We start from the raw sequence: 19,235 nt of genomic DNA, 5'->3' as shown, positions 1-19,235 counted from the left end.
CTGTTATTTTTTATTTCGAGTGTTTGCGCTACTCAGTACCATGTTAAGTAAACACCAACTCACCCACGAAGAAGTTATTCTGAAATCTAATGAATTTCGCCTGTGCAAGTTTCGGTTGTTTAATCTGGCTGCAGAACGGTGACGAAGACAGTATTCTGAAGCGGGCACCACAATGAATTAGCTGTTAGGTTTCGTTCCGTGGTAGCTATTTTTAATGTTTTCTTTGCAGATTCGGCGGGTACCTTTGGTGAAAACCTTGCTTAAAAATATTTAAGTTGTTGACGCATGTCACAAAGTTTCGCTCCTTGCTGTCGGAAAACCATCCATTTCAAACGACGAGACCGGGATTGCTGACTCTTTGTGATAAAAGCTTTATAGTGGCGAAGTGAGAAAAGTACAAAATAACGAAGTGTTTCTTATTTGCAAATGTCATAGGTATTGGTTTGTTTACGTTATTCTTAATTTGCAAAGCCTAACTTGAGTAAATAAATATACTAATTTCTCAATGATCGAATAGTCATTTGCAGTATCCAGAAACAAACTTCTTGACATGGGTTAGAATTTTCCATCCCCCATAGTTTCAGTTGAAGGACAACCGAAGTAAAACTCACCATATATTTACTGCTAGCAAGCACACGATACCTTAATAGAGTTTTTACTCAGCCATAGCCCAATGCCAGGTAGAAATGGAATCTGGGAGAAGGGCCGCATTCAAGGCAGCATAAACAAGGGCAAGTGATGGGCTCTGTGTGTGTTCAATATGTAATTACACGTCTTTTCTGTACAACGAACATACCAAGAACGTGTGGTGTATGAGAACTACGACTGTCGTAACGTGGCCATGGGGAAGGGAAGGTGGCGGCGGGTATCTATCTCTAAATCCGCCAGTGGCTGGCAGGATTTTGGAGCCTTAGTCATCAAAGCAGTTTGTTGGTAGCTCAAGCACTATTCGGTAAATTCCGATCTTACGTGACATAGACATGTGGTGCAGGGGTGATTTAGTTATTCAAGAGGGTTTAATGGCGAGCCGCAATGATGTCACATTCGTAGTTTGCTGAAACGTAAGAAAAACGCTACGGGCAAACATGGAACGAAAATGAAACATGCTCTATAAAAAGATTGGTCCCCTGAACAGCTGTAGAGGAAACAGGCAGTGCAAAGAACTCACGGCAGATGTAGAAAATTTACTAAAGCAAAAAGTACGACTTAACATACATAAAGAACACCTGGCGTGTGCATTTTTTTAATTTTGTTTTTGGAAACGTAGGTATAGTCTGAGCCATTATGGAGTGACACGTGGCGAGCAGTCGTTGCTTCACATCACTTCTAGAGGGCAGCTGGGCGGCAAGTAATCTACCGTTTAAAGACAGACTCATTGCTGGATTCGTTCTATTAGCTCAGAGGAGTGAGATCGTAGTGCAGTCCAAAACAGTAACAGGTCAATATGCCGGTAGAATTGTATTTGTTCCAGGGTAGCGCGCCTTGCACATTCGTGCAAATGGTTGCAAAACACATTGGCGTTGAACTTACTCTTAAGGAACTGGACTTTTTGAAGCGAGAACACGAGGCACCAGAGTTCACCAAGGTATGCAGAACTTCTTTTGAAATTATAATGGTAATATGATGGTAAATGCGAAAAATTAGACGATAGATTAGAGAACAAATATGGGAAAATTATCTGTTCTGGGCATCGATGCCAAACTGGTATTCCAGTTGAACAGGAATCAGGAAATTGTGGAGTGTCGCATGCACCGAATTCATGGCTACTTTCTTTTGTTCAGTTATCTTATTCGTATAATTACTTGGGCTCCTATATAAACATCATCAACAAGCAAGTGTTGCACAATACGGCAAGCCAGGCGGAGCCGTTTTAAATGGAGGTCATTTACCTCTGTTTCTTTTTTTAATATTTGTCGCCAACTTGAATTACGACATCCAGCTCAGAGTCACATAAAACAAATTGAGATACTGTGGAAATTTATTGTGATTCCGACGCGCGATCTGTTGTTGCCTTAAGTTCACGATCTTCGCGTGCATCCGTATGCTTCTCTCACTGCTTATCACAGCTTTATATTAAACGTTATATCGGCGCACAAAACGATTTTTGAGCGCATTTCTGAAGGGGAAATCGCGCACTCAATGTTATACGAATTCTCTTTCGTCAAACTTGATATGTTACGCTCAGTGTGCCTAATATGAAGTCGTCAATGCATAAATCAACTGTCACGTTAAAACAATTACGGCAGAATGGATCTCCCTATCGGTCAGGCGATTAGCATTCACGCAATGTAGCGACACCACGTATTGCCGAAGCCACGTTTATTTAAAATGCGTAGTGGTAATTCCGGGATTTCTGTTGATTCGGCTGCGTGCGACGTGTGCTTTCTCTGGAATCGGCCTCCCTTGCTATAGCACTCGCTTGCCGAGGTAACTCGTGGGCACGATTGAATGACGACGACGCAGTGGCGACGATGAAATGACGAAGCAGGAATGGCGAATGGCGCTGATGCAAAGGCAAATGTGGTATGATGATGATGATGATGATGATAGCAATGAGATGGCGATTATGAAATGACGATGCTGTAACGACGATAGCGTGACCACGACGAAATGAGCACACTGGGATGACGACGAGTATGTGGCGATGATGGCGTATCGAAGACGGCATAACGATATTAAAATGACGAATATTAAATCACCGCGACGGCATCACCGCGACGGTATGACAACGAATGCGTGAAGACGACTGTATGACGACGCCGCCATGGCGACGATGACATACCAAGGGTATCATGACAATGGCGTGGAAATATTTTCTTACAAAGTCTGTATAGTGACAATGGCGTGATGACGATGGCATGGCGACTATGTCACGATGACAGTCGGATGATGAATTTAGAATGGCGATGTAACAACCACGGCGGCATCCAGACGAATATATGACAGCGAATGGGTGACGACGATTGTTTGAAGGCCTAACAACAGCAAGACAACAGTGGGATGATGGCGTGACGACCACTGTGTGACGACGATGGCCGGACAAGAATGAAATGACAGAGCTGGAATGACGATGATACAGCGACCACAATGGCATGATGACCACAAGCACATGTCTTGTGGACCAAGCTATAAGACAAGTTGGAGCATAGGTTTGACGTTTAAGGTTTGAACATGATGGCATGATGAGAGTCAGATGGCTAAGCTCGAATGACGATGATAGGGGAACCACGGTGGCATCACTAGACAATTTTAAAATAGTGTTTGTCGCCTTACGTACGCGAAACGTAAGCACCTTTGTGGGACGTTATGGTGCGCGTCCTTTCAAAACATTAGTTTAGCTTAGAGGAACGCAAACGCGAGGAAGACTTATAAAACGGGGCGCCGTCTGGTGCTTCGTGCCAAACGTATCCAAGCCAAGAAAATCCAGTAACAACCATCCTGTTGTTCCTATGCGGACGCGTCTCGTTAAGCCTACCAGTGCCGGAATCACCGAAAGTTCTTGGAAATCGGAGGCGCTATGTACTCATAACTAACGTTTAAGGTGAGTTTAGAGAAAGCGAAAGCTCATTTCTGTAGTTACTGGCGATCTACGCGAGTGAGAGCGCAGCCATCACGAGAATTCACACTGAAGCCGGACCCGCGGATGCCGCCTTGTTCGGCAACGCTATTTCTTAGCGTCCGTAAACATTACGAACGTTAAACTCCCCAAATAACGTACGTTATCATAGCGCACGTAAACGACAGAAACCGAATAACGTTCAGAGCATGCGCAGTGACGACAACGCTATTTCGTTACGTACGTAATGCGTAACGCTAAACTAAAACTGTCTACAACCACGAGCACGTACCTAGTGACCCAAGCTGGTAAACGACTTCGACTATCTGGGTCGTGGCAGATAGATAGAGATAATAGATAGATAGATAGATAGATAGATAGATAGATAGATAGATAGATAGATAGATAGATAGATAGATAGATAGATCAAAACACCTAAAGTGGCAAAAAATGCTATCGCAATTAAAGCATGCTCCCGTATTTGCCCCAAAACCGGGCAAGATACTTAAATTCATCTTTCAAGAATGCTACAGAAGTTGACCTGACACGCATATGACTAAGCTTGTTTGCCGTTATTAACTCGAACGAGCTCCCTTGGATGGTAAAAAACATAATTCTAAATGCTGATGTATAACTGTGCACACTAGATAATTTTCTCCTCTATTCTAGGTCAACCCATTTCAAAAGGTCCCGACTATAAACGATTCCGGATTCATCCTCTACGAAAGGTAAGCTCGAGAAGACCCACACATTTTATGAGCTGTTATGCAAGGGCACGAGTAGGAATGGGAGTTGAAATGAACGGTGTTTGTGGAGAAGCTATTAGAGAGGACTTATATGGCGTACTGTGCGATTGTGCTATTCTATCCTCTTCTGCTCTGTGCTGTGAATTCTCTTCATAATGGTACGGGATGGAAAACTGTTCAGGGACTCATGCAGTTGTTTCTGTGGCGGTTGACTGCAATAGCCGTCTGGCAAGCGCCTTAGGACGGAGACACATGCCCGACGATCGCCAATAGACTAGCCTCCACCATTTACCTCTAATTTGCACTTAATTGATTTGAAGAAGTCACCCATTGAACTGCTTGTACTTCCGTGGAATGGGATACAAGCACGCAAGGCGCCATTTACCCGTCTAAGTCGCCATAAAATTCTGTAGACTAGAGGAAAGGCATAAACAAAAACACACAATTACAAGCGGCTCCCTTTTGAGGTTTGTGTTAGAACGTGGGCCTTAAGCCTAAGTGGCTTATGATACAAGGAGCACGCATAGAGTCGAAATTCAATCAAATTCTCCACTCGCCTTTTATGAACTGCAGCTCTGCCATCGCTTACTATCTGGTGAACAAGTACGCGCCTACCTCGGAGCTCTACCCCAAAGATGTGCAAAAGCGGGCACGCGTAGACCAAGTCCTTTCCGTTGTGTCGACACACATTCAGCCCAAGTTCTCGGCATTTTCGGTAAGTTTTATTGCTGAAACTTTGACGGGCACTTTCCGCTATACTCAGCTGGTAGAGGCCAAACTCTCGAATAACTAGATTTTTTTTCATCTACAGGGCGCCATATAGATAAAACATTTCATGCTGTAGGGTAATCTGCAGCTGAGGAGGATGGTTTTATAGTCGTTCCATATCACATTTCGCAGGTTCACTTATTTATTTCGCCACCTCAACGTTTTGTTACTGAAAGCTCGTATGATCGCACCATTTGTGGAATGCTAGAAATAATTTGCCTCTCATAGGCATTGCGCAACGCCTTCTACTGAGTGCTAGCACAAACGATCGCCTCAATTTTTGTCCCCGTTTGCACAATATTGCAGCACAATGAGAAATTGTAGACAAAAAATAGACGGCGCATACAAAGTTTCAGGTGCTTTGCCATAGGAGTGCGATTATCGATCTTTCTTGTGATTGATGTGTAACAGGTGATGATATGCTTTATATGTAATGATGATTATTAATGTGAAAACAATATATGGCTCATGAGGCAAAAAATCCGGCATAGTCGGCGCTGGCGTGGCCACGATGGTCAAAAAGTCAAGTGAGATCAGGTGAGCCAATTGAGACAGTTCGTGACGTTAGGTAAGGCAAAGTTAATTAAGGCAGGTTTAATTAAGCTAGAGTTCATAACGGCACCCAAATCCACGGCCATTGGTGGGAGTCGCACCCTGACCGTTGATGTTAAGGCAAGGTTAACTAAGGAATAGGTGATTAGGATAGAGTTAATTAAGGCACTCGAACCTACAACCTTTAATGACAGTCGAACCCACGACGTTTAGTGAGAGTCGAACCCTTGACCTTTGGTGGTCGCAACGCTTTCGCATTGATCCACCTAGGGATAACTAAGTGCCCCTTGAATTTTTATTATGATTATAATAAAGGGTACTGTATCCCCCTGCCATCCGTGAATCACGAAACTTTATGGGGACATCAGCAGATGCACGAAGTGCCAGTCACGATGCTGAATGCATGATACTACAAAACAGCATATGTTGTTTTCATCGATACACCCCTGCTGATACTCCGTCGCAACAGCATCCTGTAACCTGTCTGCAACTTTCTAGCAATGGCTATTCACCGAGTGGCCGCGTTCGACGCGGCGGTGTCTGTTGCGTATGGGGTGTTCTCAGTTTAATACGCTTAACGCTTCATACCCCTTGTGTCAACTTGGCGTATCCAATCTAGGTGATTGGCTAAGAATGCGCACATGCTAATATTACATACGCAGTGGCGCCTTATCTGTTCCGGCACATACCTAGCGGCACAAACAAAGTAAACCAAGCTGCCTGCTCGGACAGACAGCAGTTAGCAGCCAGTCGTCTTCTTGGGAACACTCCGCACAGCGGGGCAGTCGCCCGCACACACCTGGTGGCCCAATACGGTAGACAACTTTGGTACTTGGTACTGCGAAAGAGGTCAGACAAAAAAAGTGGCAGTTTCGCCCGAAGGGCGAAGCATCGATTGCGATAGCACATTAGAAGGCAGCTTTACGAAGTAAGGGTGATACTTTTATCGGCCGTATAAACTCGTAAACATTCGCTTACTAACTAAATTAACAAGTATGGTGCCACGGGGGCACAGGAAAACGTGCACATATCTCACTCAATCAGCGCGGACACACGCTGACAAAACAACGGGTAAGGTAAAGCGGCAGCAGCAGAGAGAGAATTGACCTTCGTGCTGCTTCTCGCTTCAACGCGAACTAAGCGGCGAGAACACAGCGCGCATGAAGCTATCAGCACTCGTCGCATCTAGACACTATCACATCGCAGATCGCTTTCAAGATAGTACCCGCGCGGCGGTTACTGTAGCATATAAACGTTACTTTGATAAAGTAGAGTGTGCAAGGTCACCTGTGACGCACATGCACGCTGCTCTCGAGACGACACATGCTAACTATGCTATGGCATACTGCTATGGTACACTGCATAGCAGTATGCTATACTGCTATGGCATTTTCTGCGTATGTGCTCGCCTAGATTATACGTTACGTAGTATCTAAAGATCCACCTGCCGTTATTAAGTTACACCTAATCGAATGAGCGTACATTACATGCCCAAGAAATAACAAAGCGCAACTAGGTAGTTTCCAAATGTTTTTATCATTACTGTTGAAGAATAAATTAGGGAGCCTGCAGCGGCTAAATTCTCAAGAAGTTCAGTACGCATCCAGAGAGTAGAAGTTCCTTAGAAATTTTCGTTCCTTCAATGAATATATTTGATTGAAAGCAGGGTCCTCTTGATGCAAGTATTTCGGCTACGAGTATCAAAGAAACTGGCTAATCTGAAAGATTTTCGCTCTCTATCATGAAGAGGCACCTCAAGTGTAAAATAAAATGAATTAGAAAATTGCCTCTTAGACTTGAAATTCTGTTTGTCTAAGCACTCAGGCATGCTTCATCATTCACAGGAATTAGTTAAGGACAAAACGATGTGGAATGGTTTCTGTAGAGACAGTTAGGATAGAACAGAATGTGCTACACAGTGGCTTTCTACTAATATCAGGAGTTGCGCACCGTATTTTTAACAAGCCGCATTTACATCAAAGCAGATAGCTCCAGGGACATGTGATTTGCTGTTCCTTTAATATGGTTTCACTAATCAACATCTAATACACACCATTGCATTCTAGACCGTTCAGTATATGACCAGCACATTGCTCCTGGAATTTTGTGAAAGTAACAATGGGAGGTGCCAAAGGTTTCTTTCACAGAAAGTTTGATGCTTTCTGTTTTTTTTTTCATTTTTTGTGTAGATACCATCGTACAGAACCAACAAGAAGCCGAGTGCTGAGAGCTTCAAGGAATTTGAGGAAGGTGTCTTGAAGGCTTTCCAGCAAGTTATTCGCGACAAAACAACTTTTGTGGCTTGCGATGACCTGACACTAGCGGATATTCGCCTGATTTCGCTCCTAGCCTGCATTGTTCCGGTAAGCAGTCTGCAGTACCATGATATTACGCTTCGATAAAGAACCATTTCGCCTATGTGCAGCAGTGTAACTTCTATAGCAAGGCCTATTCATTGGTGTCGTGGCTAGGACACGCTCATTTTTTATTATTCCGCTTTACTATGCTGTTAAGTATGCTGTGAGCAAAATAAAGAAAAAAAAAATAAAGTTGTCTTATGTAAGGCTTAGACAGGTAGGGTAGGTGGATGTAATATGGCCTAGGAAAAGTACAACGTAAAAAAGTGTTGTCTTTGTCTGAAGCGTTCAATATTTAAAATAGAAGCCCTGCAGTACCACTGAGAAACATAAACTTTACTTTTCTATGCAGAAAAGTTGTCCCTTTACCTAGTTAAACAAGCTGTCCGCGCAGTACATACAATCAAGAGATACGCAGTATACGATACGACGCAGATTTAACGTACACCTATTTTTACGGTAGCGATAGCTGCACAAATTAAGACTAAATGAGAATTTGTTGCCTTCAAGACGTGCTTTCACTTGCCCCGCCAAGATGGTTTCAGAAAATTGTCTGTCAATTTTTCACTGTCACCTCTTTCATCAAGATTTTAAGCATGGAGTTGCGTCGGTGACACCTTGTCTTCGTGCTTTCTGACATTTTATTGAAGAAGCTATGCGCAGCGATTGGTCTTGATGCTTTTGTTTGTTGAAAAGTTTATTCAATGTTTTAATGAAGGAAGATGAAATGAAAGTTCACCTGCCACTTTTCTGTAGTAGCCTGAAAAAAACACAGGTGCATCCGGTGGGTGGCATTACCAAGTCACTAAGTAAAAAAAGAATTGACCATTATGGACGCCTTTCTTGCTGTTTTAGTTTTTATTAGTGATTACAGTTAGCAGGAGTTAAGTCGTAGGCTTGGTTTGAGCGGTGAATTATATTTTAAGCGTAAGTGTCAAATGACCCATTGAGCGAAATGCAACTCCACTGACGTGAAATCTGGGGAGGTGCGAAGCGTGCAGTGATGCACCGCTAATGTGCTTATACTGCCTTAAGCAATGGCTCATAACCCCGTAAACGCAGCCTGCCCATTACGACGACAGAAGAGAAGTTAAATTCTACGGTGGAATGATGAGGTGCAACGCAGACAGCCGTGGAAGACGACGACGAACGCTTGCTTACCGTGACTATGAATACGACTATTGCGATAGGAGATACCGACAGCCTGAACGCATAAAGTGCTTCGCACCTATAAACTTGCTTGAGCCGCGTACTATCAGAATTGGAGGACGCTTAAGCTTCGCCTTTAAGAGTGGAACACGATCGCATTCAAAGAGCCCTGGCTGCTTACCAGGCTTCGTTCTCGTACATTCAAATTAAAATCCGACGCTATCTTGTGGTTAGGTTGTAGTTAAGACATACTTTACAATTTTTATGATGGATTTTACTTTGAGAATTTACCTTTTTGCTCACTAACCCCTTGCGCCATGTGGAGGGCCTGAGCGGTCGGGGTGGTTCGGGATTATTTTCTCCGCCACGCATGCCACCGAAGCCGGATTTTCTGTGACAGGGGTCCCTTAACGCTGTCGCGTTTAAAAGAATAACGCCCGAAAGATATCCTGGTTCGAAGCATTTATTTTTTTATTTGTTTATTTCGAAAGTTCGCCCAACGGCATAAACTATTAAATATAGAAATGTAGGCCGGTATCGGTAATGAACATCAATAGTCCTCGATGGTTGTTTCCATAGAGCAGAGAATCATAGTCTTTTGGTTGCGTGGGATGAAGGCCCACTGTTTGCAGGTAGCGCCGTCGTATCTGGTTTAGACCAGGGCATGTCCAAAACAGGCGTTTTATTGTAGGCGCGGACGCTCGAGCAGGGCAATATGGGCAGGTATCCGCAAATGGTCCATGGAGGCGTTGTGGCCAGGCATAGGTGACCGATGGTGTAAGTGCCAGCCCCACACGGAGTCTCCGCAACACCACCTCCTCCTGGCGTGTAAGGCCGCCTGGGATGTTTGAACCACACGGTGGAATTAAATCACGTGTGGTGCGGCGGAGAATCTTCTTGCGGTGGATGAAATCACCCTAGGGGTCACTTAGGAAAGATGCTTCCACAGCTTGTGGCAGCTCACTGTGGGCGGCGGTGTCAGCTTGTATGTGAGCGGAAATAGTGTCCCATGGAATCCACTGTATCCGAAGCTGACCGGGCATCTGTATTTATAGTGTCACTTTCTTTGAGCGTATGGGAGCTTCTTCATTTACATTAGGGTAGCGGTGTCTATCCTTGGCTGTTCGGGCGCATGTCGTCGAAGCCACGCTCACCTTTGGTCGAGGCATGTTCGCAGTGCGAGATCTGTGGAGAGGGGCGAGGCGCGCCTGGTGTTCAGTAATTGCACCAATGAACACGCGCCCCCGCGCCACGTGAATGCCAACCAGTTGGGCAGTAGCTGCGCCTCCGGCATGTGGAGGAAGTGGAGCTTCCGACTTTGTTGCAGGTGATGTGGCCTTCGTGCCTAGGGGACCCACCATCCAGAAATTATTGTATGGCCAAGTGGCACAAGGCACTTAAATGAAGCCTTATTACAAAGGTGATACCAATTGGCCAGTTTTAAACTCCTAAGTTACTTATCAGTTAGCTTTCCGTATGATAAGGCAATTCACAGAAGAATAAAATTACGTCTGAGTGCATACGGCACGCATTGCCAAATACTGACTGGGAGCTTACCCCTGTCGTTTAATAGAAAAGTTTACAATCGTTGCATTCTACCGGTGCTAACATACGGGACAGAAATTCGGAGGTTAACAAAGAAGATCGAGAACAAGTTAACGGTCGCACAAAGAGAGATGGAGTGAAAAGTGTTATGCCTAACGTTAAGAGAGAAGAAGAGAGCTGTGTTGATCAGAGACCAAAGGGGGATAGCTGGTATTCTAGCTAACATTAAGACAAAAGAAATTAAGCTGGGCAGGCCATTTAATGCGTAGAATAGGTAACGGGCGGACATAATAGTTACGGAATGGGTGCCAAGGGAAGGGAATCGCACTAGAGGATGGTTGAAACTTAAGTGGGGTGATGAAGTTAGGAAATTTGCCGGCGAAGTTGGAATCAGCTAGCGCAAGACAGGGTATTTGGAGATCGGAGGGAGAGGTCTTCGTCCTGCAGTGGACCTAAATATAGGCTGATGATGAGGATGAAGTTAGCTTATCACTTCGCGCATCTCACAATACCAACAAACATGTTTTTATTTAAAATTTCATAATGTAACTACTGCATATGTCCCAGTGATTTGTTAGTATCAACAATAATAGGTTTATTTTATTACAGTTGCCTTATTTTGCAGGATATTTGAACCGAAAATCAATTTTCTTGCATGTCCTTGCTGAGAGCATTTTGTATAATGCTTTGCTGCGAAAGGTCGCCACGAAATAATTGAGTGAATCATAGGCATGCTCGACGTTTCAAGCTCAGTCGAATCTCGTACATCCGTTCGTCGAAAGCTCTAAGACGTGATGCAGATCCCGCACACGGTAAGAATCGGTGTAAGCGACGCTTTCGCGTCTGCTATCCCGCCGCATCCAACTGGGCGCCAGCGCATCATGCTCCCTACGTACGCGTTGTCAACGGTCCGCCCCCGGAGCCTCACGAGGTCTTCGCCTGCATCAACAAGTTGGCGCGCTGTACAACCTATCTTCTCGCCTTCATCTTCTGAGCACCACACCTCTGTGCCTCCTCACCGTACGCACCCCCCTCTGCACATTCCAGCTACCCATAAAATCGGCCAAAGGCCGAAAAGAAAGCTTCACGTGGCTAACACGTCGACTACATGATAATTAGTTCCGATTTCTCTATCATCAATTTTCAGAGAACCGTCGGTCAGTGAAGCAGCTAGGTGTACAGTGATTTGTCCGCGTCTTGTGTAACCTGGCATAGATAACAACAAAAAGCAGCGGCAGCCAAGGAACCAGATCTGTAGGAAGTGTGCCGTTGGAATTAATGCGTTGGGTTTTCTGCTCCAAGAGAACTGTATAACAAAATTTAAATTTTGTTATAGGTACAGTGAACCGGTTGTCTGTAACATCCGTCAAGTGCACTGAAAAAATGTTGTGACGTTTCCATTTGCGTAATTTTATTTCCTAATCATGAATTTTGTCAGTTTAATTAAAACAATTTCTCTGCTCAGCAGCCGGCCCTTCCATTTGATGCAGAGACTACATCAGTTTTGCTGCATTTCAGTGCTTGGCTGTAGGCTCCTATGACGGCTTCGGCTCATTCAGGGATAGAACATCGCAGTGTCCCACGTGGGAATGCGGGGACGCGCCACAAATAATTCGCAGCATTTTCGGCGCAACTTCATATCATCAGGCGGTATCACCAGGCGCATCTCTACCAACGTTTCTTCGCAAAACGTTTTCTGTCCAGAACCCATTTACAATTTGTGCTGGAAAATAAATCAATCAGTGCGTTTAAACACCCTCTTCCACTAGTATTTCCATAGGGTATTCAGGACACTATGAAAAACTGCTGCGGGTTCATCTAGTCGATATCAGGCGCTCTTGTCTGAGCTGCACGTTTCTGAGCGCCCAACCCAATAATAGTTCCTTTATGCACGAGCCGTTGTGATGCACTGTCATTTAGAAATGGGAGCGCCGTCAACAGGTAGTGATGTGTCGTCACCTTATCTATGAGCATTTCCGGCGTTCTCGTCCTATACCACAGGCTGAACACTGTAAATGTTGTGCGCATTGTTGAGAGCAGAAGAACGCGAGTGCCATCACCACGCTGACAAGGCAGGGGACACGGTGTTCTAATAAAGAAGTCGGCCAAACTTTCTGTTTATTTTAGTGTGCCTATGCCACTGAACTTTTGAATTGCTGTGTTCTGGGTTGACTTTCAGTTTCAGTATGGCATTAGTGTACATATGTGACTGGTCTTTGTGTTATTGTGATTTGGAGTCGGCGTTTAGATTTCATGCATGCAGGGTAATTATTTTACGAGTAGATACATCTCTTTGTGAAAACGAGTAGCCGGCGCCAATTAGAGGCGACAACATCTCCTAAATACAATATAATAAAAAAAGTCCCACCAAGCAATCGTAACCGATGGACGCGCAGTCACTTCGTTCTCTACACGTATTAAATACATATTCATTTTTACATTTCGCATTTAACAAGCGTTTACCTCGTGTTTCTCAGCCATTCCCCAGTACTTGTCAAGCGTAGATTAATTGGAATATACAGAATAGGGAAACGAAGGATTGTTAATAATAAAAATGATATGCGCATATTTGACGGACCTGCGGTTGAACTCTTGGCGAAGGTGCTGCCGATGGCCGTTTCCGGGGCTCCCGCCCCTCACTAAACGTGACTAAACTTTAAGAGAGCGCTGTCACTCCGTTTTAGATCAATAGTACCTCCGAATATGAACCTTTGAGATTAAGAGAAGTGACCAGTTGAAGGTAGCATAAAAATGCTAACCTGTATGAGTGTGCTATAGTTTGTGTGTTTCGTTATCGTCTGTTTGTTTGCCCTCATACACATGTACTATGAGGGATTGGCCAATAGTAAAGTGGAATAAAAAAAGCGTTTAAGTACTAACTTCAAACCAACTAAAATGTCACGGTCACTTTGTTACTATTGTTCGTCATCGTACGTGCGTGTTTGGAATATATTTCAGTTACCATCGAGCAATATTCGATGTTGTGCTCATGGAAAGCGGTTTTGTTAACTGGAGGGCGGCAAAGACTAATCATATTGAAGTATGATACTATCGCGGGTGATTTCATTTGTTCAATTTATTGTATTCTGCAGCTCAAGGATATCTTCGACAGATCAAAGTATCCCAATGTGGCCGCCTACTACGACCGTGTGACAGCGAAGATGCCTTATTTCGAGGAACTTCTGCGGCCCCATATTGACGACCGTTCCAGATTCTGGTCAACTCTTCAGTAATTCTGAACAAAAATAAAGCAAGTGACTATTTCCGGAAATGAAAGCGGAGAAAAGCAGATGGATAGCGGTGGGAAAGTCTTTCTTAAGTGGGAATGAATTCAGCCGGATATGTGTAGAGGACTGAAAATAAAAATAAATAAAGTCATCGGCCCACACGGTGCATGTGTTTCATTTCCAGGAGATATTCCATAGAGGTAACTCACTTGTCAATATATAGGCGGGTTATTTACGCATCCGTCTCTGTGTTGAAATGCGCATATGTTCAATGAAGGAAGCTATCGTGATTCGGCCGCCTAGACTGACTTTATGTTTACTGTCACAATTGGTCAACACTTTTTCTTAGAGCAAGTTTAGCTGACGCGGTGTTTTCTGAATGAGTGCCTAGGATGAGCAACGTTAAACCGTATGCTTTGCAATTTAAACTGACTGGACTTTGGACAACATGTACACACGTGTCATCCAGTCTGCGGCCAATGGGGTAAGCACTGGCACTCTTTATAAGCTCTCTGATTTCGTCGCCATGCTGGCTTAAGCGAATGCTTTGTGCTTATATCAGGAATGCAGTTCCTGGTAGGTGTTATTGGGTAGACGTGGTCTATGCATACTATGACGTGAAAACATTACTATCGTCTTGTAGGTGCTCTGAAGTGATTTAACTCGACGTCCCTGCAGTTTCCTCCAGCAGTGAGGCAGACGAAGCACCCAGTGCTTATGCATGCGAGCACGCTGGAACCTATAGTCAGCCTAGGATATCACTTGTATACATTTACACATTCATTTGACGATCGTAGTTATTATTGAAGCATTCAATCTTTAGTTCACCCAGGCTGTGATTTAGCCGGAATGAGTAGTTCAAGGAACCTACGAGACGATTGTACCAGCGTGGGTGCCGTCCTGCTGTTTTCGTCGATAAGTGTTCTAAATTTTATTTCCCGTTACATTGGGCGACTAGTGTGTTGGTAAAATTAGTCTTTTCCCCGATTGAGATAATTTTAGATAGTATTGACAACATGTTTTTCACCACAAGGCGAACAAAACACTTTTTTAAGTCTTGTTCGGTCCATTCTTTCCGTCTCAACATCCCAGTTTGCGGGAAACGATATTTTCACAATGATTCATCGCATTCTTTTTATGCGGCGCTCATTCGAATGACAAAGAGCCAGTGATGAAACAAAAAGGTTCTACTATGTTTGTTAAGCAATAATATTGTTCTCTCTGTTGAGCCACGCCATCGGACTCGTATAAAAGGTCCAAGGTAAGCCTGTCATAGCAGAGTGAAAATGCGTGATAATGATAGAAGCCGGCGGCTGACGCAGCCATACTGACGATTGCCTCTAAGATATTTCGTGCTTGCACTGAGCTGACCGCATACATGATCATTGTTATCAATTATCAATCAATCAATCAATCAATCAATCAAATCAATTAAACAATACAATCAATCAATCAATCCGTTTGTTCCAGTTCTTACAAAACTGAGGGCAGCTAGACAAAAGCTGCAAAAACTTCCCACACCGACAGAATAGGCGGTGATAAGTTTCTTTTTTTTTTCCCAAGTTACACTGGCAGAGCACAGACACTGTTACTATGAATATAACAGAAATAGTTCAAAACTACGTGCATAACGAACGTTTGCGCGGCCAAAAATTTTCACTTTCTGTAGTTAATGTTGCAGCCAAAGAATACGCATGGTTCTTCGATGTCCTCGTATGAGATTACATTACGTACCTACTACCTACTTACGGAATGACTTAAGGCACCGTCAAATCATTTCGCTTGATGTGATGACAACAGGCAACACATTCACTGAGCACCGCGCCGGCTCGCACAATCGAGAAAGGAGGAAAGGCTCACCAGGCCCTGGTTACCAGACATTTTCTAGTCACCTGATGAAAGGGTATATAATGTAAAATGCGTTATATTTCCTCGCCCTATTTATGGGAATTCCGCGATTTGAAAATGTCAAATAGTTTAGGGACACGTGAAATATTCAGGCATGAAATAATTTGCAGGCTAGTTAGGCTGGCTGTTTCCCGTAAAGCGAAGCGTATTGGATTTACTTGGCTACGCAACCTTTCAAATGCTGTATGGGGAATCCTCGGCCTCACAGTGAGGGAACTTTCGCGGTCCAAGCAAGGCCTTTAGGCTGGATCCCCAAATCCTAAAGTTTAGTAGCTACGAATATACCCAAAGTCTCCGATTTACAAAGAATCAGGACTGCCAAGATATAGGGTGTTATTTGTATTTCGCGTTTCTCCGCGCATATAGAAAGGTACCTCTTTCAAGCATTCACTGAAGTGGCTAGACAATAGGTGGCTTTATTCGCGGGACGTCTGATACGCCTATTATAGTTGGCCAGCGGTTTCGTACAACGGGAGGAAAATATCCGTACTGGTCCAGCCAACATATATGCGTACTTAAATCAAGATACATGACTCAGGCCATGCCGATACACTGTTACGCCATCCAAAAAGCGAAGTTTTCTTAATCCGATAGCATATATACGGTGAACACTGTGTTGACACACTTAAGAAAGAAGAAGAGCTCGACGGATGACACGAGGTACGCCTTCTCAGAGAACGGAAGCCACCGACTGAGTCTCCCGCTTCTCGAATTCAACAAATGTTGTGCCTCACGCAAGGTGTCGAGTCCCTTCAAGTGGTACCGCAAATTGTGCCAAAATACGTTGGAACATGGAGCCACAGCAATGTTTACCAGGTGATTGATGTCTCACCGACTCTCACCAAGTGCAACATGCTACCACTGGTTCTACGGCGGACAATGCCGCACCGTGCAGTCGTCCACGAAGATTGAACAACAAAACTTCGAGTAGTTGTCGGCGCCTCCTCTCACGTCAAGGGCGAATTTTTCTCGAACTACAGCTTGTTTTTCCAGCCCGAACCCAAACCTTGACCTCATCGGTGTTCTTCTACGGTTCATAAAGCGTCGCATTGCTTTGCTCGCTGAAATGAAAAATACATTTTTACAGATCTTCTTGAACCGAAAGGATCGAGATGCCTTGCGGTACGTGAGGCTCTTTAACTTACGGATGCCTAAAGAGCCCTTACCTAATATTATCACATAACGCTTGACAAGAGTGCCGCTCGTAATGGCGTATAATTGCACTCTGTCATCAGCTGCTATTCAGCATCGCCTTCAGAAGATGGATTTGACCTCCTGTGGTCAGATGGATTTGACCTCCTGTGGTACGGTGAAGTGGTTCAGAGATTCATATTTCCTAGATGACATGTTGACTGGCAACGAGAAGGCTGAGTAAGATTTATGCTTTGAAGTCAACCACTGTCAACTTATGACCAACAACCTGTGTCTACAACAATTGAGAAGGTCCAGAACCCCTCACTACAACACATTTTCTCGTTGAGAAGCGCCTGATGTCTTTGCCAAATCCAGGCAGCAGGACGTTGCGCTCAAAGGCATCAAAGCTGCTTGCATTATGGACGCGACGAGCATCGGCTTGACTTACGTTTAGGGAACATTCGTCCAAAGAATACAAATCTAAAATAAGAGCATCCGAGAATGCCAAACAGGCAGCTTCACACTGAATAAAAGTTCATGACGCTATTATCCAGAGTGATTCTTGCCACTTCCAACAAACCTGTCAGATGGGCCTTGCTTAGAAAGTCGTACGTAGGATGAGACGGAAGTCGAAGACCATGCCTTTCGGCAACAAGAGGAGGGCCCATAATCCACCGGTCAGTGCAACGGTTGTATAGTCTTGAGTCTGCACCTGACTTCCACGTGTCGAGCTTGCTATAGCCGTGGAAGTTAGGTGCAGACTCAAGACGGTACAGCCAACACGGCAGCCGGGGTGGATAGTATAACTAATGCCGTCATCAGAAACATGAGCGACGCAGCCGTAGTCGCTCTCACAAAATTCATAAATGACCACTGGTCCAGGAGTACCGTACCGGAACAATGGAAGCATTCAAAAGTAATCATGATACCCAAGCCCGGGAAGAAACTGGCGATAGAAAACTCCACACCAACCTCGCTTACATCCTGCTTAGGAAAGGCTTTTGAGCAAGCAGTAAACGTCAGACTACAAAAGTACCTGGAAGAGAGTGGGCAGATGCCGGATACCATGTACGGTTTCCGAGCTAAGATCTCGACCCAAGGCATCCTCCTCCAACTAAAGGAAGAGATACTCACTAACATTCGAAATGCAGGCGAAGACGTTATCCTAGCCATAGATATCACAGGGGCTTTTGACAACGTGAGCCAAAAAAAATAAAAATCTTGGAAGGACTAGCAAACACCAACGGCGGTGAGCGAACGTACAATTACGTACGAAGCTTCCTAAGCCAAACGACAGCAGAGCTAAAGCTGTCAGAGATGGAAACTGCAACATCCCACCCCCCGAACAAGGGAACCCCTCAGACAGCGGTAATCTCACCCACTCTTTTCAATATCGCCATGATTGGCCTTGCCAAAAAAAAAAAAAAAGTTGTCGCAGTTTCACCTGAAAGGCGAAGCATCAATTGCGATAGCAAACTTGTAGAGAGCTATACGGAGTAATGATATTAGCTTTATCAGCTGTATAAACATGGACATGCAGCAGCATCGGCAACACGCAGAACTGTTGTGGACGCCATCGGCGTTTTGCCCGCGTTCGCTCAAAATGCGTGCGGCGTTGATGACTGTTGCCGGAGCCTCTGATATAAATAGGCACTTGGTGCCGCAGCTAAACGTCGCCTCCCTTCCCTCCCCCTCCCCCACGGCCTCTCGCGCGTCGGAAGAAGGCGCGTTTGCTCTACATATATGGTGATTGTAAAGGAGAAAAGAGACGCCTACTTCTGCAGCCCTTAAGCGAGCACGGCGCAGAATGCGCGTTTGTTCTCCGCCGTGCGTTCACTCCCCGTGAAAGACGCGACCCTCGCGCCCTTTCACTCGCACATACAGCGTTCGGCGCGCGGCGACGATTTCTTCTCCAAATGACGTCATACGGAACCTCACGGCGACGGCGACGGCGACGGCAGAAATCTGCTTTTGAGTGTCCATATAATTGCTATCGCAATAATACAATACATCTAGGGTATCAGACATGCTTATTACGCGGATGACATCACGATATGGCCAACCAAGGGCTCCTTGGCCGATAAGAATGAACAGCTCCAAACAGCAGCCGCTACAATAGAAGAACATGCCCGCCAAAGAGGACTCCAGTGCTAACCCGACAAATCTGAAATCATAAGAATATGGAAAGGGAAAGGAAACCGAGCGGTACCTGCATAGGCTACAGACAGGCACCTGCGTAGGCTACAGAGGCTACTGACAGGCGTATCTGCGTAGGCTACAGACAGGCACCTTC

General features: G+C 44.8%; 2 protein-coding genes across 2 annotated transcripts in view; both read left to right on the top strand.

The window, feature by feature from the left end:
- Positions 1-19,235, top strand: part of LOC119445778 (glutathione S-transferase 1-like) — a 603,258-nt gene that overhangs the window by 78,414 nt on the left and 505,609 nt on the right. The window lies entirely within an intron of this gene.
- LOC119444013 (glutathione S-transferase 1) lies at positions 1,312-14,013 on the top strand. Its single transcript, XM_037708546.2, has 5 exons — positions 1,312-1,585; positions 4,226-4,284; positions 4,876-5,017; positions 7,812-7,985; positions 13,766-14,013. Exons 1-5 carry the CDS (start codon positions 1,445-1,447, stop codon positions 13,904-13,906), a joined length of 657 nt encoding a protein of 218 aa, XP_037564474.1. The 5' UTR covers positions 1,312-1,444; the 3' UTR covers positions 13,907-14,013.

The sequence above is a fragment of the Dermacentor silvarum genome, chromosome 3 (genome assembly GCF_013339745.2).
Source record: "Dermacentor silvarum isolate Dsil-2018 chromosome 3, BIME_Dsil_1.4, whole genome shotgun sequence".
NCBI lineage: Eukaryota > Metazoa > Arthropoda > Arachnida > Ixodida > Ixodidae > Dermacentor > Dermacentor silvarum.
Note: the sequence above shows the minus strand (reverse complement) of the source record. Positions and strands in the feature narration are given on the sequence as shown.